The 24,458-nt window shown below is 37.9% G+C and overlaps 1 protein-coding gene and 1 pseudogene across 5 annotated transcripts in view; both read left to right on the forward strand.

The window, feature by feature from the left end:
• Window positions 1–24,458, forward strand: part of MTF2 (metal response element binding transcription factor 2) — an 81,717-nt gene that overhangs the window by 50,386 nt on the left and 6,873 nt on the right. For 3 of the 5 annotated variants that reach the window (XR_004973923.1, XM_036348338.1, XM_036348339.1), the window contains 8 exons: window positions 4,097–4,192; window positions 4,397–4,497; window positions 4,882–5,030; window positions 7,331–7,426; window positions 8,276–8,344; window positions 9,659–9,782; window positions 20,694–20,761; window positions 22,680–22,850. Coding sequence is in view for 4 of the 5 variants with exons in the window: in XM_036348338.1 (XP_036204231.1) it covers window positions 4,097–4,192; window positions 4,397–4,497; window positions 4,882–5,030; window positions 7,331–7,426; window positions 8,276–8,344; window positions 9,659–9,782; window positions 20,694–20,761; window positions 22,680–22,850 (874 nt within the window). In the remaining variant the exon portion in view is untranslated. The remainder of the gene's footprint in view (window positions 1–4,096; window positions 4,193–4,396; window positions 4,498–4,881; window positions 5,031–7,330; window positions 7,427–8,275; window positions 8,345–9,658; window positions 9,783–20,693; window positions 20,762–22,679; window positions 22,851–24,458) is intronic. The other 2 variants (XM_036348340.1, XM_036348341.1) reach the window with 2 other exon arrangements.
• Window positions 10,967–11,594, forward strand: LOC118677489 (annotated as a pseudogene).

Consider the following 24,458-nt stretch of genomic DNA (forward strand, 5'->3'; position numbering starts at 1 on the left):
TTTGGTTGTAGGTACATTTTTTATACTTTCTATTTTTACAAACTATATAATTGCTGCGTGTTATTTGAATCTGCTAAATAAAGGTGTTTTTCTAGGTATCTCTTTCATGGTAGGTGCTTTATTTATTTTTAGAAAAAGTATTATTATTAAAATCTGAGTACTTTACACACTAATGCAACACTTTTTAAAAAATGTAAGTTTTGCCCTACCTGGTTTGGCTCATTGGATAGAGCATTGGCCTGGGGACAGAAGGGTCTCAAGTTTGATTTCAGTCAAGAGTGGGTACCTAGGTTGCAGATGCCTTCCCAGACTGGGCCCTGGTTGGGGCGGTGCAGGAGGCAGCCAATCGACGTGTTTCTCTCACATCAATATTTCTCTTTCCCTCTCTCTTCCACTCTCTCTAAAAATCAATGGAAATGTATCTGTGGGTGAGGATTTTTTAAAAATGTAGCAGTTTTTATTATTGTTGTTGTTATTTATTTTAGAGAGAGAGGAAGGGAGAGAGAAACATCCACTAGTTGCCTCCCGTACATGCCCTGAAGGGGAATCAAACCCACCACCTTCTGGTGTATGGGACAGACGTTCCGACTGATTGAACCATAACAGCCAGGGCTAAAGCAGCACTTTTGGTTTTGCTTTTACTAGGTCAATAGGCCTGCAAAGACCTCTTTTTTCTATTTCCTGTTTTAGAAAGGAGATATAAATTCTCTTTCCCTGAAGGATAGGTGGATACCTTTCTAAAATATTTAGCGATTGGGTTTTGTATTGGATTCCCAACTGCAACTTTATGATAGGTTACTGCGTGTTGTATGTTTTGAATCTGGAATTGATGGGTCAGTGAGAAAAGTGCTAGGAGGATAGGATGTCTTCAACAGTAGTGATATTGAGCAGATCTTATTACCTGCATTAGGAATTTCTCTTTTTTAATTTGTAAATGTGACTCTGTCTTTGGTGGGTCTGAAACACATATACTGCCTCTATTCCCTTCTATTAGCTATGTATCCCTTTCAACTTTCCTACCTTTTCAAGGTTCCTGTGAGTTAAAATACAGGTTTCTCAGTCTTTTGTCTCTTCCCTCCCTCCATTCCTTCTTTCCGAAGACCAGTGGTACATAGAGATAGAAAGTTGTAATGAAAGTGAGGGTCCTATCCAACATGTGCCCCACCAGTGTGTCAGTTTAGTAGTCTGTGGTGGTTCTTTCCTCACTGGCTGCTTTTACTAGCCTTAGAATTACCAAGGATTACTCTTTGGCCATTAACTTTGTAATATCTAGAAAGTACAACACACATAACTTGGAGTTGGTATAAAATGAGGAAGTGAACCTGAAAATTGCATTATGACAGATTTCAGTGTGTAGAGTAGCTTTAGTAATTTTCTTTCTATAATAACAGATACTAGCAAAATAATAATAAATTAGCATAATTTCACTCATGTAATAAGATTCCTTTGAACAGTTTACATAAATAAGGAAGAATATATAGTCACGTTAGTAATCAAAGAAATGTGCATTACAACAGGGAGATAACATGTTAAAACCATTAAATGAATTTAAAAGGATTTTTTTTTTTTATTGCTTAAAATATTACAAAGGGTATTACATATGTGTCCATTTTATCCCCCCGCCCTAGAGAGTCCCCTAGCCTCCTAAAAGGATTTTTAATCTTAACACCTAAATACCATTATGGTTTCTGGGAAAATGGTACACTGCTGATGACAGTGTAAATTTCTATTTTGGATATTTAAACAGCAGCATTAAATGCATAAAAACGTTTTATACTCTTTAATTTATACAGCAGACTCATTTTAGCAGTTTATTCTAAATAATTCAAAATTTAAAAAATTAGATAAAAAATATTTACTGTGGCATTATTTTAATAATAACAAAAAATGTGAGATATCGAAGATGAAATGGCTTGAATTAGCACTGGCTTTTCTGAGGAACTGCCTTCCCCTACACCAGTCCACCTGGTTGCAGTGGGACTCAGATTAAGCACCTACCCCAATCTAGGACTATTGGTTCTGTTCGAGGGAATTACAGATTTGGACAGAGAGTATCCAGGCCAGTCTGGTTGCTCTCCTTATTCTAATCTAGCCAAAAATCAGAAGATTTGGGGAGGCCAGCTTTAGTCAACTGTGCAGAGAAGAAGACAAACCCCTGGGAAAGCAGGAGGCTAGAGAGGACAAGACACTGAAACAGACAAGGAAAAAATGCAAAAAAATGAACAAACAAGAAATTTGGTAACCTGTCTGTGTAAGAATAGAGGGTGTAATAAAGTAAATTTGGTTCTTTCCCTGGATGGAATATTATGTAGTTACTAGAGGCCCAGTGCATGAAATTTGTGCACGGGGGGGGGGGTGTCCCTCAACCTGGCCTGCACCCTCTCCAATCTGGGACCCCTCGGGGGATGTCCCTCTCGTAATCCAGGACCATTGGCTCCTAACCGCTTACCTGCCTGCCTGCCTGGTCGCCCCTAACCCCTCTGCCTACCTACCTGATGCCCCTAACTGCTCCCCTGCCTGCCTGATCGCCCCTAACTGCCTCTGCCTGCCTGCCAGATCGCCCCTAACTGCTCCCCTGCTAGCCTGATTGCCCCTAACTGCTCTCCCCTGCTGGCCTGATCGCCCCTAACTGCTCTCCCCTGCTGGCCTGATCGCCCCTAACTGCTCTCCCCTGCTGGCCTGATCACCCCTAACCACCTCTGCCATGGCCCCCCCCACCGTGGCTTTGTCCAGAAGACATCCAGTCTAATTAGCATATTACCCTTCTATTAGTATAGCTTTGAAGTTACAATTTTGAAAACTGCGGCGTAAAAAATGCTTTTTAAAAAATGTATTTTTATTGATTTCAGAGAGGAAGGGAGAGGGATAGAGAAATAGAAGCATCAATGATGAGAGAGTCATTGATTGGCTGCCTCCTGCACGCCCCCAGCTGGGGATCGAGCCTGCAACCTGGGCAAGGGCCCTTGACCAGAATCAAACCTGGGACCCTTCAGTCCAAAGGCCGACTATCTACTGAGCCAAACCAGCTAGGGCTAAAAAATGCTTTTGATAGAAGGAATATTAAATAGTACTAATGAAAAGAAGCATCTCACAGTGTAGAGTATGGACTCTAGTATATCTAGGTTTGAATCCTAGCCTTGATACTTTCTGACTGAAGGTCCTTGGATTAGTTACTTTATCTTTCTGAACCTCACGTCTTCTCTTTAGAGAGGATATTTATCTAAAAGTTGTAGAATTAAATAAAATAGTATATGTCAGGAGCCTAACAATGCTTGGGTCAGAGCACAAAATTGAAATTTTTTTATTGTTGCTATGTGAATAAAGCATGTGTATTAATATTTTAACTATGTATATTTAAATAGATGAATAGGGAATATTGGAAATGTGTTAGAGTGATAAAATCATGTTTTAAAATTTATAGAAGTGTTTTAGAATAAAAATGTTTAAGAAATAAATAATTTATCTATTCAGGTAAAAAGTAAAATTATTAACTGTGGAACCCCCAGATTTTATTGCAGTGGGATTTTGTTAGGGTATATTATTGGCACCAACCATATTTCCATATTTCAGAAGCTGAAAATTAAATAATTGGTGTTCAGCCTCTTTCATAAATTAGTAAATAAAAAGAAATGTTCCAAACCCAGAGGAAAAGGAGTCATTGACACATCTCCCTTGCGCCTTTTCTTTAGTCTCATGATGTTAGGCAGTGTAGGGTGAGTGAACACATGTATATACATGGGTGGGTATGTGTTTTGGAGAGTAGTTCTAGTGTTGACAAAAACAACCTCCCAGGAGAATGGGAATATTAAAAATGAATGATAAAGGATCCTGCCTGAGAGCAGTTTAAATTATGTCCTCTGCCAAAAAGCAGGTTAAGTTATGAATGTAGACAGTTAGAAATCAGTTAGAGGTCAGAACATAGAAAGGGAGCAGAGAGATAGCATTTTGTGTATAGTACTTTGGCTTAAAAATAAATCATTATGATCTAGTGAACAAACATTGCCAATATAGGCTCCTCACTGAGTCAAAAAGTAGTTTTGTTAAATGGAACACTTTATTATTATAAATAAATAATAAAATTATTTAAATATTTCAGGAGCCACTGGAAGTGGGGAAATGGTCTGTACAATATGTCAGGAAGAGTATTCAGAAGCTCCCAATGAAATGGTTATATGTGATAAGTGTGGCCAAGGTAAACATTGATTTCTTTTAATCTTGTGGAAAAGTTTGTGAAGATTAATGATTCAAAATTACTTTACAATGTTAATTTGAAGCTGTTATGATAAATTTACTCATCAGTTGTAATTATATTAATGTAGGAAAAGAAAATACTAATGCATTTAAATTGTATTTAATAATAAAATAGAATTTGCTTTATGCTTTTTTTGATATTAAGGATATCATCAGTTGTGTCACACACCTCACATTGATTCCAGTGTGATTGATTCAGATGAAAAATGGCTCTGTCGACAGTGTGTTTTTGCAACAACAACAAAGGTATCTTTTAAGTGTTTTGGGCTAAAACCCTAAATGGAATTTATAAGGCATTATCAACATAATGATTGTGTACGTTGAAAGTTTATTTGAATGAAATGAGCAGTCAATGCTGAGTAGAAAGAGGTGCTGGTTATTGTTTGGCTAATGATGCTTAAGTGACTTGCAGCTATTTTTGCACTTATTTTCTGATTGCGGTCTTGGAATTGGGGCAATAATTTGAAAGAAAAGCTAATAGGAAAGATTATTAGTCAGGCAGTTTTGTGATATGCTAAGAAATTTAGAATGGAAATGCTTTCAGAAGTTTCAGAAGCATTTTTAAGTTATAGAATTGTATTTAAAATTTTATCCTTCACTCTTTTAAATTATCTTTTCCCTCTAATATAGAGGGGTGGTGCGCTTAAGAAAGGACCAAATGCCAAAGCATTGCAAGTCATGAAGCAGACATTACCCTATAGTGTGGCAGACCTTGAATGGGATGCAGGTCATAAAACCAATGTCCAGCAATGTTACTGCTATTGTGGAGGCCCTGGAGAGTAAGTAAATATAGTTATTTAATACCCTTTAAGTAATTTTTATTTTTTCAACTTTATTTTTGTTACTGATTTTGGTGTCAGAGTAATAGTGAATTGTAAATTTATGGAAGTATCAGTAAAGAAAATTGAGGGAGGGGAATTAGAGGCTGTAGTTTTATTCATCTTTTTAATTAAATATTTGCTAAAGAAATGAATCAGTTCTAACTAAGAATGTTTAGGAATTTACCCTTAACTTCTGATCAGTGGTCCTAGTTCTGCTCTTTGGAACTAAACAAATACTCTTTTCTCTCTGAGAAGGTAATTCTTAAAATATTTCAATCCAGCAATCACATTTCTTACTCCCATTACTTACATACTAATAATGTTCTCTTTTCCAGGCTAAAATCTCCATTGCCATAAAATATTCTTTATGACATGACTTCCAAATGGCATTTCTTGCTCATAGTTTTTAAAATTTACTCTTGAAATGCGGTGTTATGATTAGAAAATTCACTGTTTCCAAGAATAGTCTTACAGAAAATAATGGGACTATTAGAGTTCTGGACATTATACTTCTGTAATTGCAAAGAGAGATTGTATTACCTTTCTTTAGTCATCCCATCTTATTCTTTCGATTTAACTATTTAAATTATAATTATTTTTTGTGTGTCTTGTGAGACTCTGCTTCTCTTAAGATGATGCTGTCTAGGAGAAGACTGGAACATATAGGTAATTGATGATGAATAAATGAACATATAAATTAGTGAAATTTTAGTTCTGTATTCTGCCTCATCTCTGATCTTAGGGATTTTTTGTGATTTAACATTTTTATAATACTTCTTAGTTTTTGGTCACCTGCACATTTAAGAAACTAGTTTTTAAAAATCACTTCTAAAATAGATACAATGAACTCATTTATAACTAGCATTTAGTTTAAAGCATTATTCAAAGTAGGTGGAAAGTATTATAGACATTATTTTGGGAGATAGATCATTCATTGTTCTGTACCATGATTACATGAGCTGATATTGCTAACAACTCTAACTTCAGCACCTAGCAGAGTAGTTATTTGAACACAAGCACTGGAACATAGTTATTAGTCTTTGTTGAATGACTGACCTTACTTAGTATCAGTCTTCTTACCTTTGTGTATATGTAGCTTAAAATTTATGTGGGGCTGACTAGTTGAGCAACAGAATTATTAGGAGGAACACATTATTTGGGTGGCAAATAAGGATATCAGTAAATCAAAACCATGTAGTAACTGAAAGGAAAGGATAATCCTCAGTTGAAGATTGAGTTTTAGCATCTTCAGCTGTTTAAAACAACAAAATCTTTCACAAAGCCTTTACCACCTGGTAGAGTCTTAGATTAGATGTATAATTATGTTAATCAATTACATTAAATTGCTATGTAGTCATGTGCCATTTAACGATGGGAATACTTTCTGAATACATCATTAAGCAATTTCATCATTGTGTGAACATCACAGAGTATACTTATGCAACCCTAGATGGTATACACCTAGGCTATATGGCATGTCACTGTGACATATGTGGTCTGTTTTTGCCTGAAATTATGTCATGCATAACTTATACTTGTTTCCATTTTAATAGACAAGAATAATAGAAACGCAGTGAAAATATAAAGCTGCTTATGCCCATTTGATATATGGGGTAAACACCCATACACATCAATGACCTATGGGACGTCTCCTAGAGCAGCGGTTCTCAACCTGTGGGTCGCGACCCCTTTGGGGGGTCGAATGACCCTTTCACAGGGATCGCCTAAGACCATCGGAAAACACATATATAATTACATATTGTTTTTGTGATTAATCACTATGCTTTAATTATGTTCAATTTGTAACAATGAAAATACATCCTGCATATCAGATATTTACATTATGATTCATAACAGTAGCAAAATTACAGTTATGAAGTAGCAACAAAAATAATTTTATGATTGGGGGTCACCACAGCATGAGGATCTGTATTAAAGGGTCGCGGCATTAGGAAGGTTGAGAACCACTGTTCTAGAGTATAGAGTCAGTGTGAAAACATTCCCAGGATTGTGTTTTGACATAGATCCTAGACTAGTGTAGGAACCAGGCACTTATTGACTAGAAATAGTTGTATCTTTCTAGAGCTTATAAATTCTCATGAATAAGAGAGATCAAGTGGTTAATATGAATGACATTTTTGAGAAAGAAAAAATTTAGCACTACATGTAGTAGAAATGTGATCCTATAAGCACAATGCCACTTAAAAAAAATACATCATCAAAAGGTAGTAATTTTAATCTTAACTTTTTTCTCATAGCTGGTATTTAAAGATGCTACAGTGCTGCAAATGTAAGCAGTGGTTTCACGAGGCTTGTGTGCAATGCCTTCAAAAGCCAATGTTATTTGGAGACAGGTGAGAAGGGCATTTGGACTTTACTGTTTGATTTAAAAAAAATTTTTATTTAGCTTTTTTATTGTGGTAATGTTTGCAGTTTTTGATTTCTAGAAGTAGTTTTAATAGTGATTTGTAAAGGAGTCACCTTACAGGGAAAATATTGAGTAATATATTTAAATTATATGTAATTTGAAAGTACACATAATTTTTATGCTTTTGGATATTATTCCAAAAGGCTTATAAGTATTTGATTAGTGATTACATTTGCTTGTATTGCCCCACAATGTTCTAAACCAGGGGTGGGCAAACTTTTTGACTCGGGGGCCACAATGGGTTCTTAAACTGGACCGGAGGGCCGGAACAAAAGCATGGATAGAGTGTTTGTGTGAACTAATATAAATTCAAAGTAAACATCATTACATAAAAGGGTACGGTCTTTTTTTTTTTTTTTTTTTTTTTAGTTTTATTCATTTCAAACGGGCCGGATCCGGCCGGCGGGCCATAGTTTGCCCAAGGCTGTTCTAAACTCTTCTCATTGGTATCTTCCTTTAAAGAACCTCAAAGAGATCCTGTGACAGAACATTGGAAAAGGACAAAGAACCTTGATAGACACAATTTATACCTTAGACCTAAGAATTTCTAAAAGTAGACTTAATGTGCTTTCTGGATTAAGAGAATGTAGAATATAAGAGAGAACTCTAGGAATACAAATTAAAGATAGAACGCTAAACTTGGCATAAAGTCTGGTTTTAAATATTGGCTTATGCCATTAATTTATGCCATCTTTCTGAGCTTAGGAATGTCAACATGTCTCTCTGATGTATACCTTTGATTACACAATAATTACAACTTTTCCTTTTAACTTAGGTTTTATACATTTATTTGCTCTGTCTGCAGTTCTGGACCTGAATACCTCAAACGTCTACCATTACAGTGGTAAGTGAGGACATTTCTGTTAAGGAACAAAAGAGAGCCATATTCTTAAAACTATAAGATAAAACTGTAGATATATTTACTTGGTTTAAGTAAAAATGTGGTCATCTTTACGTATAGCTTTATTTATTTTCTGTTGTTTATAGAAAACCTGATGTCATCTTTACCAAGGATTAGCTAATTATATTGAAAAAGTTATATAGCCATTCATTTTCTAATGACTTTTTAAAATACCCTTTATATCTTCAAAACTCTTATCTTTCTAGTTCTTTTGGGCCTTCAGAATAGCATATAGTAGAAGAAAGTTTTTATTACAAATATGCCAATTTCTGCTTCTGAGTAGCAATTCTTGGGCATGGGAAGTATAATGAATTTGGGAGATTTAATGATAAAATATTTATATGGTAGTTCCCCTTTGTTCATGGGAAATATGCCCAAGACTCCAAGTGAATACCTGAAACTTTGGATAGAACCAAACCTTGTTATATACTATGGTTTTTGTTATACATACATAAATACACTTTACAGCTTCTCTTTGGAAAATTGCCATCATCACTACTCTTGAGCTTTGTCTTCATTATTTAGTAAAATAAGGGTTACTTGAACACAAGCACTGAGATACTGTCACAATCCACCAAATAACCAGGATAGCTACTAAGTGACTAATGGGCAGGGCAGTTCAGCCTGGATCCACTGAACAAAAAGGATGACTCACACCCCAAGGGGGACAGAGTGGGATGGCACAAGATGTTGTTATGCTACTCAGAACAGTGCACAGTTTGAAACTTAGAAATTGTTTATTTCTGGAATTTTCCATTTCATACTTTTGAGCTGCAGTTGACTGCAGGTAACTTTAAAAGCAAAACTGACACTTAGGAGTACTATGTAGTAAGTACTTAGACATTTTTATTAAATGTTTTGCATAATTTAGGAAAAGATAACACTTGTGAATCAGGCAAAGTCTAATAAAGTATGATCTATACAGTAGCTTATATATAGTAGTAAAAACAAAATTTTTTTATTGTAAGGTGTTTTTTGAAATCAGATTCTTTTTTAATGCATTTTAAGAAATTATTCAAATATTTTTTAGTTTATAGTTAGTTTAGGATAAGTAAATGTTTAGTTAATGCTTTCCAATTATTTTCAATGTAATGATTTATTACATTATGAATATGACTTAGGATATTGACCCTCTGTTCACTTAAGTATTTTACACTGGATTTTTAAAATTACTGGTGTTATAAAAAATTGTGTGATTTCTTAACAATAACCAAAAACATTGTTTTTTTTGTATATTTTGATTACTTTGGATTCCAGGGTAGATATAGCACACTTATGCCTTTACAACCTAAGTGTTATTCACAAGAAGAAATACTTTGATTCTGAACTTGAGCTTATGACATACATTAATGAAAACTGGGATAGATTGCACCCTGGAGAGGTAAGTGGTTTTAGAGCAGACTTCATTAGCTACTTGATATCTTTTTCTGTTTTTGTTAAAAGCAACTAAGACATATCTATAAGCCACCCATCTAATGTAGAATTTTATTTTTAATTCAGGGAGAAATAATTCCTGTAAGGATATCAAGACCAGCCCTCTCATCCTCCTGTTTGTTGCCTGATGAGTAGGGGAAAATATGTAGGAGGAGGAAGTAAATTTCTTTAATCTTTCATATTCTGAAGTGAGAATCATTGTAGTTAAAGATAGAAGGGAGGGAGAAATCATTATTGGTTACCTTACTTATGGTTCCTCCTCCTCCTATGTTTTCCATCAACTTTAGAGATGTAACTAACACTCTTCTTTACAAATTTCTTGTTGGTACTTGCTTGTAAATCTTTGACTTCTGGGAATGTTAGGACCCATTAATAGTGTTAAAAGAATGAGTTAGAGCAGGGGTCCTCAAACTACGGTCCGCGGGCCACATGCAAATACAAATATTGTATTTGTTCCCGTTTTGTTTTTTTACTTCAAAATAAGATATGTGCAGTGTGCATAGGAATTTGTTCATAGTGTTTTTTTTAAACTATAGTCCAGCCCTCCAATGGTCTGAGGGACAGTGAACTGTCCCCCCTGTTTAAAAAGTTTGAGGACCCCTGAGTTAGAGTGAAGCTACCTGAGTTGGAGATTTTCTCCCTCATTCAGACATCTCATTCTGCTTTTCATTTGCAAAATATAACCACTCATGCTCGATATACAAAGGATTTTTTTAAAGCAATATAAAAGTTAATGCACATACATTGAAGAAGATTTTGAAACCAAAGAATAGCACAAAGAAGAAAGTAACTAGAATAACTTTAGTAGTTATCTGGTATTTAGCATTTAGTTATTGAAATATGGATATTAAGTACTCCTGGGTTAAATAAAAATTGTTTTATAATATGTGGAATGAGATGAATGAATTTTAGTCACACATCACATTTTGAGGTAAAAATTGAGTAAACTGATTTGAAATTTAGGAAGAATTCTTATATTTGAAGCCTTTAGACATGTGGCTGTTTATAAGGTTCATATCAAATAGGACCTTAAGGGTTTTGTTATTATATTGGGGGTTTTGTGGGGCATCCAAGAGAGCATAGTGCACATTTATTTAAAAGTTAGTTGGTGGGCTCTTCCGGGGACAGTGACTTCAGGCATTCACCACGGTCCAGCATTTGACATACCGTTGGAGGCTGTCCTACAGTACAGCCTCTAACAAAACTAGGCTGTCCTGAATCCCTGGTAATAGAATTGTTTGCCTTTATACCAAGAAGCTTGGGAAAGCAACAAAATCTGCATGCGGTCTGAGCCCAGGCCGACGTAGAGGCGTTTGTGCTGTGAGAATTAAAGTTCTAATGAGGTTGTCTAAAACGAAAAAACATGTCAGCAGGGCCTATGGTGGATCCATGTGTGCTAAATGTGTCCGTGACAGGATCAAGTGTGCTTTCCTTATTGAGGAGCAGAAAATCATTGTGAAAGTGTTGAAGGCACAAGCACAGAGTCAGAAAACTAAATAAATTTTAAAAATGAAGCTTTTTTTGGGTAATAAAGACAATTAAAAGGCCAAAAAAAAAAAAATGTTAGTTGTTGGTAGATCAGTGGCATAAAATAAAACACTTGCAGAATACTTAAATTTTAAATCTAAGGATATTAAAATCAACTGAACTAAGATGTCTTGATTGTTAGAAATTGAAATATATAAATAAGTTTAGTTAAGAGTTTGTTAAATGCTTATTTTTCTGAAGTTTAAGAGAAAGGTGATTTGTAAATTTGATAAATTTTAATAAACTGATTAGTATAAAAGAAAAAAGTATGTGTATGATGCTAGTAACTCTAGTGTTCTTTTTTATTTTGGTTAATCCTCACCTGAGGATATTTTTTCCATTAATTTTTGGAGAGAGTGGAAGGTAGTTGGGGGGAAGGGTTGGGGGAAGAGAGAGAAATGCACTCCAGCCGGGGACTAGATTGAACCTGCAACCCAGGTACATGCCCTTGACTAGGAATTAAACCCAAGACCTTTCAGTGCACGGCTGACACTCTGACCACTGAAGGACACTGGCCAGGGCTATCGTGTCCTTAATAGTCATCTTAATATCTTATGTTCTAATACATTTATTTAAAATGTTTTTATTCTGTTTCAATATTGGAAGCACTTTGATTTTACCTCTCTCCCCTCAAAGAAATGCTTTTATTCTAGCCTTGTTTCTTCAACAGTTTATATGCAGATACATCTGATTTCCTGTTAGTACATTTCATGTTTTTTACATGATTAAATACTGCAGTAGTTACTTCATGTAGAGCTCAGGGGTGGGAAACGTTTTGCTGCCAAGAGCCATTTGAATATTTATAACATCACTAGGGGCCCGGTGCACGAAATTCGTGCACTGGGTGTGGGGGGGGGGGGGAGAGTGTCCCTCAGCCCAGCCTGCCCCCTCTCACATACTGGGAGCCCTCAGGCGTTGACCCCCATCACCCTCCGATCGCCTGATCGGCCCCTTGCCCAGGCCTGACGCCTCCGCCAGAGGTGTCAGGCTTGGACAGGGGACCCCCATCTCCCCCCGATCACTGGCTCTGGCCCCCGCCCAGGCCTGAGGCCTCTGGCCCAGGAATCATGCCTGGGCAGGGGACCCCCATCTCCCTCTGATCGCTTGCTCCACCCCCCGCCCAAGCTTGACCCCTCTGACCCAGGCTTCAGGCCTGGGCAAGGGGACCATCATATCCCCCCAATCCCCGGCTCCGCCCCCCACCCAGGCCTGATGCCTCGGCCAGAGGAGTTGACCCTCATCACCCTCCGATCACCAATCACCGGATCGGCCCCTTGACCAGGCCTGAGGCCTCCGGCAGAGGTGTCAGGCCTGGGCAGGGGACCCCCAGCTCCCCGCGGTTGCAGGCTCCGCCCCTGCCCAGGCCTAACACCTCTGGCCTAGGCGTCCCGCCCGGGCAGCGGGGACCGGCAGCTGCAGCGGGGGGCGCCGCGATCGTGGGCTTCGCTTTAGGCCCAGGCAAGGGACCCCTAGCTCCCGGGACTGCCAGCTTCGACCGTGCCCAGCTCCCATCGCTGGCTCCACCCCTACTTCCTGCTATCACTGGCCAGGGCGGCAAAGGCACTGATTCTCCGATCATGGCTGGGGGGCAGGGCAAAGGCAGCCCCAGGGCTGCCTTTGCCCTGCCCCCCAGCTCTTAGCTCCCCCCTGGGTTTTCGATCACTGTCAGTGGCAGGGGGCTTCTTCCTGCTTTCCCTTTCGCCTCCCTGCATTGTGCCTACATATGCAAATTAGCCGCCATCTTGTTGGCAGTTAACTGCCAATCTTAGTTGGCAGTTAATTTGCATATAGCCCTGATTAGCCAATGAAAACGGTATCACCGTACGCCAATTACCATTTTTCTCTTTTATTAGTGTAGATTTACGGGCCATACAAAATTATCAGCTTAAAAATTAGCCTGCTTAGCCGAAACCGGTTTGGCTCAGTGGATAGAGCGTCGGCCTGCGGACTGAAGGGTCCCAGGTTTGATTCCGGTCAAGGGCATGTACCTTGGTTGCAGGCACATCCCCAGTAGGAGGTGTGCAGGAGGCAGCTGATCGATGTTTCTCTCCCATCGATGTTTCTGACTCTCTATCTCTCTCCCTTCCTCTCTGTAAAAAATCAATAAAATATATTAAAAAAAAAAATTAGCCTGCTTTATTTGGTCAAACATTTAATTAACTTACTGCTAATGCCTTGGCACGGCCAGACCAAATGATTTCATGGGCCTTATACGGCCCTTAGGCTGGACGTTCCCTATCCCCGATGTAAACAGGGGCATACATATAAAAATTCAAGTTTTATTTATTTTAAATGCTATATTTTTTTGTTAAAATAATATTTACATTGTAGGTTAAGAGATTGAAAGTAGAAAACAATAAAAACAATTAGTCTATTTTTTAAAAATGAGTTCAGTTAATGAATTTCAGGGTGATTTTTTACAGAGAGGAAGGAAGAGGGACAGAGAATTAGAAACTTCAATGAGAGAGAAACATCAATCAGCTGCCTCCTGCACACCCCCTACCGGGGATGTGCCTGCAACCAAGGTACATGCCCCTGACCGGAATCGAACCCGGGACCCTTCAGGCCGCAAGCAGATGCTCTATCCACTGAGCCAAACCAGTTAGGGCAGGTACTTAGTTCTAGTTGAACTTCTGATACATATCAGAAGAAATTTATTTCAGCAATAGATACATATTTTCATTTTCTGTAGTTTATGAGATAATGTCTTAGAAATAGGAAATTTCAATTTTTTTTTTTGACATAGAAAAAAAATTTATTTAAAAATTAAGGAAAACTTGATTACAATCAAATAAAAACTTTACAACAAAAATTTTACTTTTCTGAGGAGCATTTTTTTGAGCCATCAAATTATCAGAACAAAAGACTTTTGAATCATTTCTTATTGCTCTTTTTCTACATTAAAAAATTGTTCAGACTTCTTAGATTAGTCATATGTCCTCAGTCTGGTTATGTACAAATGGAGCTTCAGGTTAATTTTCTACATCTATCCTATATAATAAAAGCCTAATATGCTAAGTGTCTGGTTGTCCAGCTGTCCGTTCAACCAATCAAAGCATAATATGCTAATGATATGCTAAGGCTGCTCAACCACTTGCTATGACGTGCACTGACCACCAGGGGGCAGATGCTCAACACAGGAGTTGCCGCCTGGTGGTCAGTGTGCTCCCACAGGGGAGCGCCACTCGGCCAGAAGCCAGGCTCACGGCTAGCAAGCACAGCAGTGGTGGTGGGAGCCTCTCCCGCCTCTGCGGCAGTGCTAAGGATGTCCGATTGACAGCTTAGTCCCGCGCCCCCCAGAGCCTGCCTTCCCCTGGCTGCCGGCACCGGCTTCCCTCTGGCACCTGGGACCCGGGCTTCCCTTCGGCTGCCTGCAGGCATCCAGAATCTAGGCTGCCCAGAAGGGAGCAGGCCTAAGCTGTCAGTCAGACATCCCCCAAGGACCCCCAGACTGTGAGACGGTGCAGGCCGGGCTGAGGAACCCCCTCCAAGTGCACAAATTTTGTGCACTGGGCCTTTAGTCTATAATATTAAAAGCATAATATGCTAATTAGACTGGATGTCCTTCTGTTTGACCTTCCGGACTAAACCGGGGCTGCGAGGGAAGCCTGCGTCCCAGATGCCTGCGGGCGGCCAGAGGGTAAGCCCGGGTCCCAGGTGCCAGAGGGAAGCCGGTGCTGGCAGCCAGGGGAAGGAAGGCCTACTCTTGCATGAATTCTGTGCATCAGGCCTTCTAGTATATATATAAAAGCCTAAGTGACCGGCCAGCCGTCTGAACGGTAGCTATGACATGCACTGACCACCAGGGGCCAGATGCTCAATGCAGGAGCAGAAACCACAGGTATGGTAACATGGATCAGACTGATGAATCTCAGAGGGGTGTGGGGAGGGAGGAAGGGAGGGTGGGAAGAGACTAACCAAAGATCTAATATGCATACTAGAGGCCTGGTGCATGGATTCATGCACTGGTGGGATCCTTAGGCCTGGCCTGCGCCCTCTCTCAATCCTGGACCCCGAGGGGGATGTTGGTGAGCCGGTTTCAGCCCAGTCCCTGCAGGCCAGGCCAAGGGACCCCATTGGTACAACGAATTCATGCACCAGGCCTCTAGTCTTTATATAATAAGAAGACCATAAAATTTATGCCAATTGGCAATGTATATTCAGTGATTTTAATTTAGTTTACTTTTAAATGTATATGATAGTAGAAACAAAGAATACAAGCAATGGATTATTTCAGATTATTAAAATAGTAAATCTTTAGTTTAACTAAAATTGAATTGCAAATTGAATTTTGTCTGTCACTAATTCAAATTTAAGTTACAAAAAATTTCTTTTTATATTTGTGTTCAAAATTTTATAAAATAGCATTAACAACATGAGAAATACTGTATGCTGAGTATATTATTGGTTAATTGAGTACCTTGGGGTACCCAAGGGTCATTTTGAACATCAACTCTTATTATACAGACTATAGATTATATGACATAGACACTTACTCTAGAAGTTTCTCCTCAAAAATGACACAAAGGAGAGAAGTAGTTACGATTTTATTCTCTCAAATGTGGAGTTTTCTCCCTTATTCCAAGTAAAAAAGAAAAATCTTGTAATGATTTGTAAAGTTGAGATTTTTATGGCATTTTGTTTAGGTATATATAATGGACACCTAGTCATAGGGAAACACTTACTCTCATATTTAACACTAGGGGCCCAGTGCACGAATTCTTGCACCTTGAAAGGAACTGTGGGCCACAAGGCTGCGGAGGGCCCATCCTCCACACCCCTCCGCAGCCCCTCCCACTGTGGCCCCCAGTTTCCTGTTTGCTGGCAGCCCCGCTCCTGCCAGTTGCCCCGCTCCCGCTGCCACTGCTCCCACATGACGGCATCAGCCCTACTTGCACCTGCTGATGGCACGGAGCGATTGGGGCCGGTGCCAACAGCTGGTGCGAGAGGCGGCTGCCGGCCCTGATCGCCCCTCAGGAGCAGGGGGAGGTGGAGAATCCCTCAGAGGCAATTGGGGCTGGCAGCCACTGCTCGCCCCCGCTGACTTATATTTGAGGGATATAAGGGGAAAAGCATAGATAAAACTCACCGCTGCTGATGGTGCCAAGCAATCTGGGCCAGCGCTGGGCGCTAGGCGCCAGCAGCAAGTGCAAGCAGCAGCTCCGGTACTGGCAGCAGGTGCGAGGGACAGTGGCGTGTGGAGGCAAAGAATTTTCAGTAACCACCAGAGGCTTGCCCCCATGACAGCAACCAGCGCCCCACTTTGGTCTGGCAACCCCGCTCACCATCCGCCATGGCCAATGCCTGCCATGTTCTGCGCTCTGCCACATGCTGCTGACGCCTGCCATGTTCTGTGCGCGCCCCCTGGTGGTCAGCGCATGTCATAGTGACCGGTTGTTCGGTTGTTACACCCTTTGGTCTATTTGCATATTAGGGTTTTATACATATAAATTGCCAAGCTAAATTATAACATATGATGACTCTGGCTAAAGTAAATGGTATTTCTATGTTGTTTGAGAAGCCTAATAAATAATTATTTACATTTCTAGTTAGTTGAACAATTTTATATTGAATCAGTGGTGTCTGTTTAGTATTTTGTGCTTCTTTTTTTAATTTGGTATAAAGTAGTACTGTGAACTTTTTTTAAAAAATTGATTTTAGAGAGAGAAAAGGAGAGAGAAACATTGATGTGATAGTAAAACATCAATTGGCTGCCTCCGGCAGTGCCCCTACCAGTTATCAAACCTGGGACCTGGGTCTGTTCCCTGGCTGGAAATTGAACCCGCCACCACCTTTTGATGCACAGAAGATGCTCTAACCAAGCCAAATAGGTCAGGGCCCGTGACCTCTTTTAATAACAAAAAGAAGTTTCAAAATCATTAAATGTCTTTCATAGTGAAAGGCAAATTTAACATTTATGTAGCATACCTATTTTTTCAGTTGGTTATTTTTAGGATTGCTGTGAAGAGAAGCTGAAACTTTTAGAACATAGAGAACATATAATTTGATATGTTTTCTTATGTAAATTTTTTTATATCTTTGAGAAGTAGTGACTTAATGATTTCATTGATTGAGTATAGCTATTTGAGAATCTGTTTTGGAATGTTTTCTTTGGATTAGTAAAAATGTGTAATATACTATTTAAGACCCCAAATAAAGGTTGCTTAAGGTTTTTATTTAGAATGATGTATCACTGTTGTAGCAGATTTCTTTTGGGAGTTAAAATCTAGAATCTGCCTCTTATCATTTGTCTTTGATTCCTAATGTGATTTGAAGTCCTAGTTCTGAAAGGACTACCCACTTTTCTGTTTACTGTGGTCTTAACAATGTGTAGAGTGCTATCTCACTTTTGAGGGATATAAGGGGAAAAGCATAGATAAAACTCAAGTGAAATACTATGGCAGAAATGATGTTTTGGCTAATGGAAAATGTGGTATGATAGAGCAGGTATAATGAGAAATCTAGTTAACAAAAACACATGGGGCCTTGAGTGTTATATATTAGCATGTAGTATGTAAGTCTGTGGACAAATTAAGCTGTTTGTCATGCTTAAGCCTATGTGGCAGGGAATTCAACATGAATAATTGAATGGTGGAAAGAGTTGTAGCTATACATAATATCATTTATGTTGTACAGAAATATACAACCCTGTTTTCAAAACAGAATGGGATCCCTTGACCTCATTATGCAAATTGAAATACAGTCTTATGCAGTTATAGTCCAAGAGTGCTGACGGAACTTAAAGATAAAATTTCTGAGAGCTATAGAGAATAAGTATTAAAAGAAGATGAGACTTCATTGTGATTTTAAAAAAGAAAAAAGGAGTGGATTTGAGAAATTAGAAAGTCAGTTGTTTGTCAGCCAAATTGAAGAGCAGATTTTTCAAGTGCATGGTTTAAGAAGCAGTGGGGAAATAACACTGATTTATTAGAATAAATCCTGTTAAATACTCTGGATTCTTTTTTGTTATAGTTAGCAAAACTGGTATGGGCATGGTGTACCGTAGTGCAACTCAATTTCATATTAGACAATGAAATGTGAACTAGTTAAAGTAAAAATTAAATGGATTTGTAACTAATCAAATGATAGTAACAAAAGCAAAGTCTTGGGAAAAAAATACATATTTTTAATGATTTTAGAGAGAGAAAGGGAAAGAGAGGGGGGGAGAGAGACAGAAAAACTTCAATTTGTTGTTCCACTTAATTGTGCATTCATTGGTTGCTTCCTGAATGTGTCCTTACCAGAGATCGTACCTGCAACTTGGCATATGAGGATGATGCTCTAACCAACTGAACAACCTGGCCAGGGCCTTGGCTTGGAAATACTCTTAAGGGAGAGTTTATTCTTGAGGGTGTGTCTTTGTCTCTACCCTCAATATAACAGAATCAAGAGAAAAAATAATTTTGAACACTGAGCTGCAAACAAAATCAGATTAACAATAGTTATAAAGTTCTGCTTTTAGGTTTAAATACACAAACAGTACAGAAGAAGCAGGTATAACAGGGAATACTTGACTTGATAGAAGTTCATCTGATCAGATTTTATTTATTTTTAAAATACATTTTTATTGATTTCAGAGAAAAAGGGAAGAGGGAAAGAGAGATAGAAACATCAATGATGAGAATCATTGATTAGCTGCCTCCTGCACGCCCCCTACTGGGGATTGAGCCCGCAACCTAGGCATGTGCTCTTGACCGGAATCAAACCTGGGACCCTTCAGTCCATAGGCTGATGCTCTAGCCATTGAGCCACACCAGTTAGGGCATCTGATCAGATTTTAGAGTTAGGGTAGGGACCTGGGTGGGAATGAGGAAGAGGATGGAATTAGTTAGCCAAAGCTTAATATGAAATAATCATGTGATGTTACTGGTAAAAACTTTAACCTAATCTTATACTTAGACATGATAGCTGCTGTCACATATTTGAAGATCTATCTTGTAAAAGAGAGAATAGAAGAGTTCCCAGAAGGAAAGTTTCATACACTCATGGAATGGGCTGTCTCAGTAGGTGCCTCATCAGTGGTAATAGTAAGGTTGAATGACTATCAGTACTATAAAAAGATTGCAGTATATTGATAGAAGCTTGAATTACATGGACATCTAGGGTCTCTTTCAAGCTTTAAAGTTTGGTTCTGTTATTTTTACTTTAATAGAATTTTTTTTATCGTTGGACACTTCACAGATTACAATAGGAGAAAGTGATAGAGTGATATGGAGGAATGAGCACAAAACTGCTTCCCTCCCCTTTTAGCATCTAACACATTGCACAGAATTGGCTCTCAGTGAATAGTGAGTGGACTTACTGTTACTTGGGTTCAGGTTCTAGCTCTCTCACTAACCAGCCATGTGAATTTGAGCAGTTCATTTAATCTTTATATCTGTTAAGTAATTAAGAGTTGGAGTAGATGACTTTATGTCTCTTCTACCTCCGGCCTTCTATGTGGCAGATTTGCTTGCTCTCTTTATTTGAAGCAGTTCTGAGATTTAGGAGTTTTACCTGGTAAAGAAGATAATTTGCAAATAAAAAAAATTAAAAAAGATAATTTGCAGAATTCTGAAAGTCAGCTGTGATGTTTTGGAAACCTTTATTTTTTTTTAAGGCTTTGTGACTTTAATTGAGGGTGGTACTTTTATGATTCAGAATTTTTCTGCTGTTTTAACTTTGAAGATGATACAGAAATGACTACAGGAAGCCCTTTTGAAACAAAATAGAATATTTTCTAGAATTTAATATTTAGATTTTTAAATGATTTGAGATCATAAAAATTACTGAGACAATTTGGATTTTAGGGCTGGTTAAAGTCTATAATTGTTATAAAAATAATGTCCTTAAATTTCACAGTTTTTAAAGTTATAGAAATGATCAGTTTACTAAAGTTAAAAGTATTGGGAGATAAAATGGTATGGTTCTCATTTTTTATACTCCTCCCTATTCATCTAATTAATACCTATTAGAAGCTTTTATGGTTGATATTAAAGCAAATTCAAATATATTTTCCCGCAGGTAATAAAATTAAAATAAATTTAATAATAACTAATATAATCCCACTTTTGTGATGTTACACAGTTCATAGTTCTTTCAGACATATCATTTAATCTGCAATTACTAGTAATTAGTGCAGGATTTATATTCTCATTTGTATAGGTAAGAAAATAAGCCTTTAAAGGTTAAGCAGCCTTAAATCACAGAGCAGCTTGTCATTAAGACCTGGAATTAGATCTTCTATCAGTCACTACCCTTTTCTTCTGCATTATATTGCCTCTATCTAGCACCTGTATATTACTAATTGATTAAATTATACTACGTTAAATTGTTTCTTGATACTTCACAGCTGGCAGACACACCAAAATCTGAAAGATATGAGCATGTTCTGGAGGCATTAAATGATTACAAGACCATGTAAGTTGATTTATTTTATGTTTCCCTATGAGGGAGACATTTATTCAGTCTAAGGAATAATGGCATTGTTTAAGAATTGGGGGATTTGTGTATAGAACTAGTACATACAGTTTAAAAATTTCTAATGTCCTATTCTCTCTTAGTTAGAGTAGTACATTGATTCTCAAGGATTGGAGAAGGGAAGAGCAATCCTATAGGAATGGGGAATGGGAGGTGGCATATGAGTATCTCAGGGGAATTTGGCCTGGTCAATTTGTGCAACAAGTAATGATTTGTTTTTATAATGCAATCTACCTAAAGTAAAATAAAATCTTGTTCGCTGGTGGGAATTTGCATAAGGTAGGGGAATATATTGTAGAGAATGTGGGTTTTTAAATGAGGTCTTTTATGGTATTGAGATTAGTTATTGCCTCAGTTATAGAAAAGTAGTATCAGTGGTCTAATTGATTTCAGAGAGAGAGAGATGAAGCATCAATGATGAGAGAGAATTATTGATCAGCTGCCTCCTGCACACCCTGTCCTGGGGATCGAGCCACAACCTGAGCATGTGCCCTGACCGGGAATCAAACCATGACCTCCTGGTTCATAGGTCAATGCTCAACCACTGAGCCATGCTAGTCGGGCAGTGGCCTAAGTTTTTTATAATTAAGTGATATTGTTTGATATTTTTTATCTAATCTTTCCTTTTTAAAAAACCCAGCATATCTATATTTCTTTAAAATATTTTCAAAATACATAGAAATAATTTTTTAAATGTTTATGCCAACTCCAACTATTGAATTACATTACAAAATTTTTATAACAAGTTTGCTGTTTTTATACTTGATAGCATTTCCTCATTTTCAAAAAATGTTATAATTACTAGTAGCTAGATCTTTAGGCCAGCTCAAAAAGCCACAAAGTCCATGAGCAGTTATTGTTTTGGTAAAAATACTTTATAGGACAGGGAATTCTGTAATCCAGTTTAGGGTGCAGAAATACATGTGTTCCTATTATAACAGAAATGGGAGCTTCTCTTTTTCAATCCTACATGAAAGTGGAAGAATAGTCCAAGCATTTGGTAGTGGTTCTTGTTGCTAGGCAGGCAGAGCTAAGATAGATTGGGGTGTTTTGGACTAAGGACCTTAAAGGCTCTTACTTGTCAGAGCATATTATTCAGAGACCCAAGCCCACACTGAAATAACATTTCTCTGCTCCAGGTTATTTCTAGTTTCAGATCTGACACACACGCTATTCTTTGTATTTTCTGAGACTGTCTTTAGCAATGCTGTTACCTACTACTTCCTGACCAGAGTGTCTCGCAGATATACTCTCACGTGAAATTCTTCTTGTCCCACACCTTTTTTTGAGATATTTTTTAACAGATGACACTAAAATATGGAAAAACATACTAGACTAGCCGTGGGCAAACTACGGCCCGTGGGATCCGGCCCGTTTGAAATGAATAAAACTATTGAAATAAAAGACCGTACCCTTTTATGTAATGATATTTACTTTGAATTTATATTAGTTCACACAAACACTCCATCCATGCTTTTGTTCCGGCCCTCCGGGCCAGTTTAAGAACCCATTGTGGCCCCCGAGTCAAAAAGTTTGCCCACCCCTGTACTAGACTAAGAAGACACCACTCTATACTCTCCTTTCCTCTAAAAAGTTAGATGCCATATTTCAAAAAGAAAGGTGGACATGTGCACACCTCTCATCCTTCGGATGCTATTCTGCCTCCCAATTTTTCCATCATAACCTGTGGACTGGCTCTGGGGCAGATAAGAATCAAAGAAAGCAAGGGAAAAGGTAGTTTTTGTAGTATTGGGTGGAGTTTCATGTATGAAGACTTTATATTTGAAAGTTGAGTTAGGGTCTGCCATGTATATGTGTTCAGTTTTTAAATCTTTAGTTAATTTTTTTAAAAATTTAGGTTTATGTCTGGGAAAGAAATAAAGAAGAAGAAGCATTTGTTTGGGTTGCGAATTCGTGTTCCTCCTGTGCCACCAAATGTGGCTTTCAAAGCAGAGAAAGAACCTGAAGGAACATCCCATGAATTTAAAATTAAAGGCAGAAAGGCATCCAAACCTATGTCTGATTCAAGGTAAAAGTTGATCTGTGGCTTAGTTTTTTCTCTTTAGCTTATTTGTAACTAAAAATGTGTGTTGTTTAGTCTCATTAGTATATTTGAAAGTACAAGTGGTAGTTACCCTGATTTGTTTTATTGTGTATATTTTTTGCTTAGATAAGGTACAAAGAGTTAATACTAGATGTTTATTCATTTATTTCAGATCTTAGGTTTTCCAGGAATAAGCACTATTGACTTGGTTAGCAAACAATTGAAGTGCTGGCCTGTTTATTTATTTTTTATTTTTCATTTATTCATTAATTCCATTTAGCATCTTACTAAGTGTGGGGATATAATAACAAACAGGACAGACTTCCTTTCTGCCCTGATGGGGTTTACATTATGGTGAGGAAGAAATGTGATAAAAGTAAAATAATTACAGATCCTGCTAGTGCCATTTAGGAAATAACACACAGATTTAGACTGTACTGGAATGGATTGGGTCTACTTAAGAAGGAGGTTTAAGGAAGGCCTATTTAAGTTGAAACTTAAAGAATAAAAATGACCTAATAATTTGAAGAACAAAGGGATGAATACTCCAGGTAGAAATAACAAGTGTGAAAACTGTGAGGCATGTTGTAGGAACTCCCAGAAGGATTTTGGGGTAAGAATGAGGGGTAGAGAGTAGCTTCAAAATGTTGAGAAGGTTGAGTAGGGCATGATCATATAGAATCTTGTAGGTTTCATAAGGACTTTGGGTTTTCTATGAATAATGGGGAACTATTTAAAGATGTAAGTAGATTGGACTATCTTTTGAAAGTACCTCTTTGGATGCTGTTTGGAGAATGGATAGGTATAGAGGTAAGAATAGAAGCAAGAGAAAAATGAAATTAAGACTCTTGAAGTTGTCTGGGTAAGAGATAGATGATGCCTGCTTGTATAGTGAACAGTCTAATGGAGAGAGAAAATAGATTCAGGAGAACTATTGGAAGAATTTATTGGCTATGTGAATGAATTAAATTTATGAAAGAAGGGGAGGAATGAAGTTTAACAAATGCCCAGATGAGCAACTGGTGGGTGGTGCTATCTGTTTCCAAGATCTGAAAGAACAGAATTTGGCAAGGTGAATGAAGCATTCTTCTGTTTCATACTCATTGATCTTGAGATAACTAAGTTATGGCGATGATGTTAGATATAGGCAATTGGGTGCTCAAGAGAGGTCAGGGCACATAATAAAAGTTTGGAAGCCATGAGAATGAATGAAATTATCTAGGGAGCAAGAGGAGAGAAGAGAATGTGGCCCAGAACAATGCTCTGATACTATTTAGAGATTTGGGAAGAGGTGAAATAAATGAAGAACACAAAAAGGGATGATCAGTGAAATAGGAAATCAGAAAAGTTTAGTGTCACGAAAACCAAAGAAGGGTACTGTTTCAAGAAAGATGAATGCATTAAATAGTATTGAGTGTTTTTAAGAGCTGGGTTAAGATGAGAGAAAAATGTTTGTTGGATAAGATAGCATTCTTTTATTAGTGACCTTGACAAAACCAATTTTTTTTTGAGAGGTAAAGATAGAAGTCAAATTGAAGTGTGTTAAAATGTGATTGAATCTGGCACTGTCCAATTGACATGTCAAAACTGGGG

The sequence above is a fragment of the Myotis myotis genome, unplaced genomic scaffold (genome assembly GCF_014108235.1).
Source record: "Myotis myotis isolate mMyoMyo1 unplaced genomic scaffold, mMyoMyo1.p scaffold_m19_p_2, whole genome shotgun sequence".
Taxonomy (NCBI): domain Eukaryota; kingdom Metazoa; phylum Chordata; class Mammalia; order Chiroptera; family Vespertilionidae; genus Myotis; species Myotis myotis.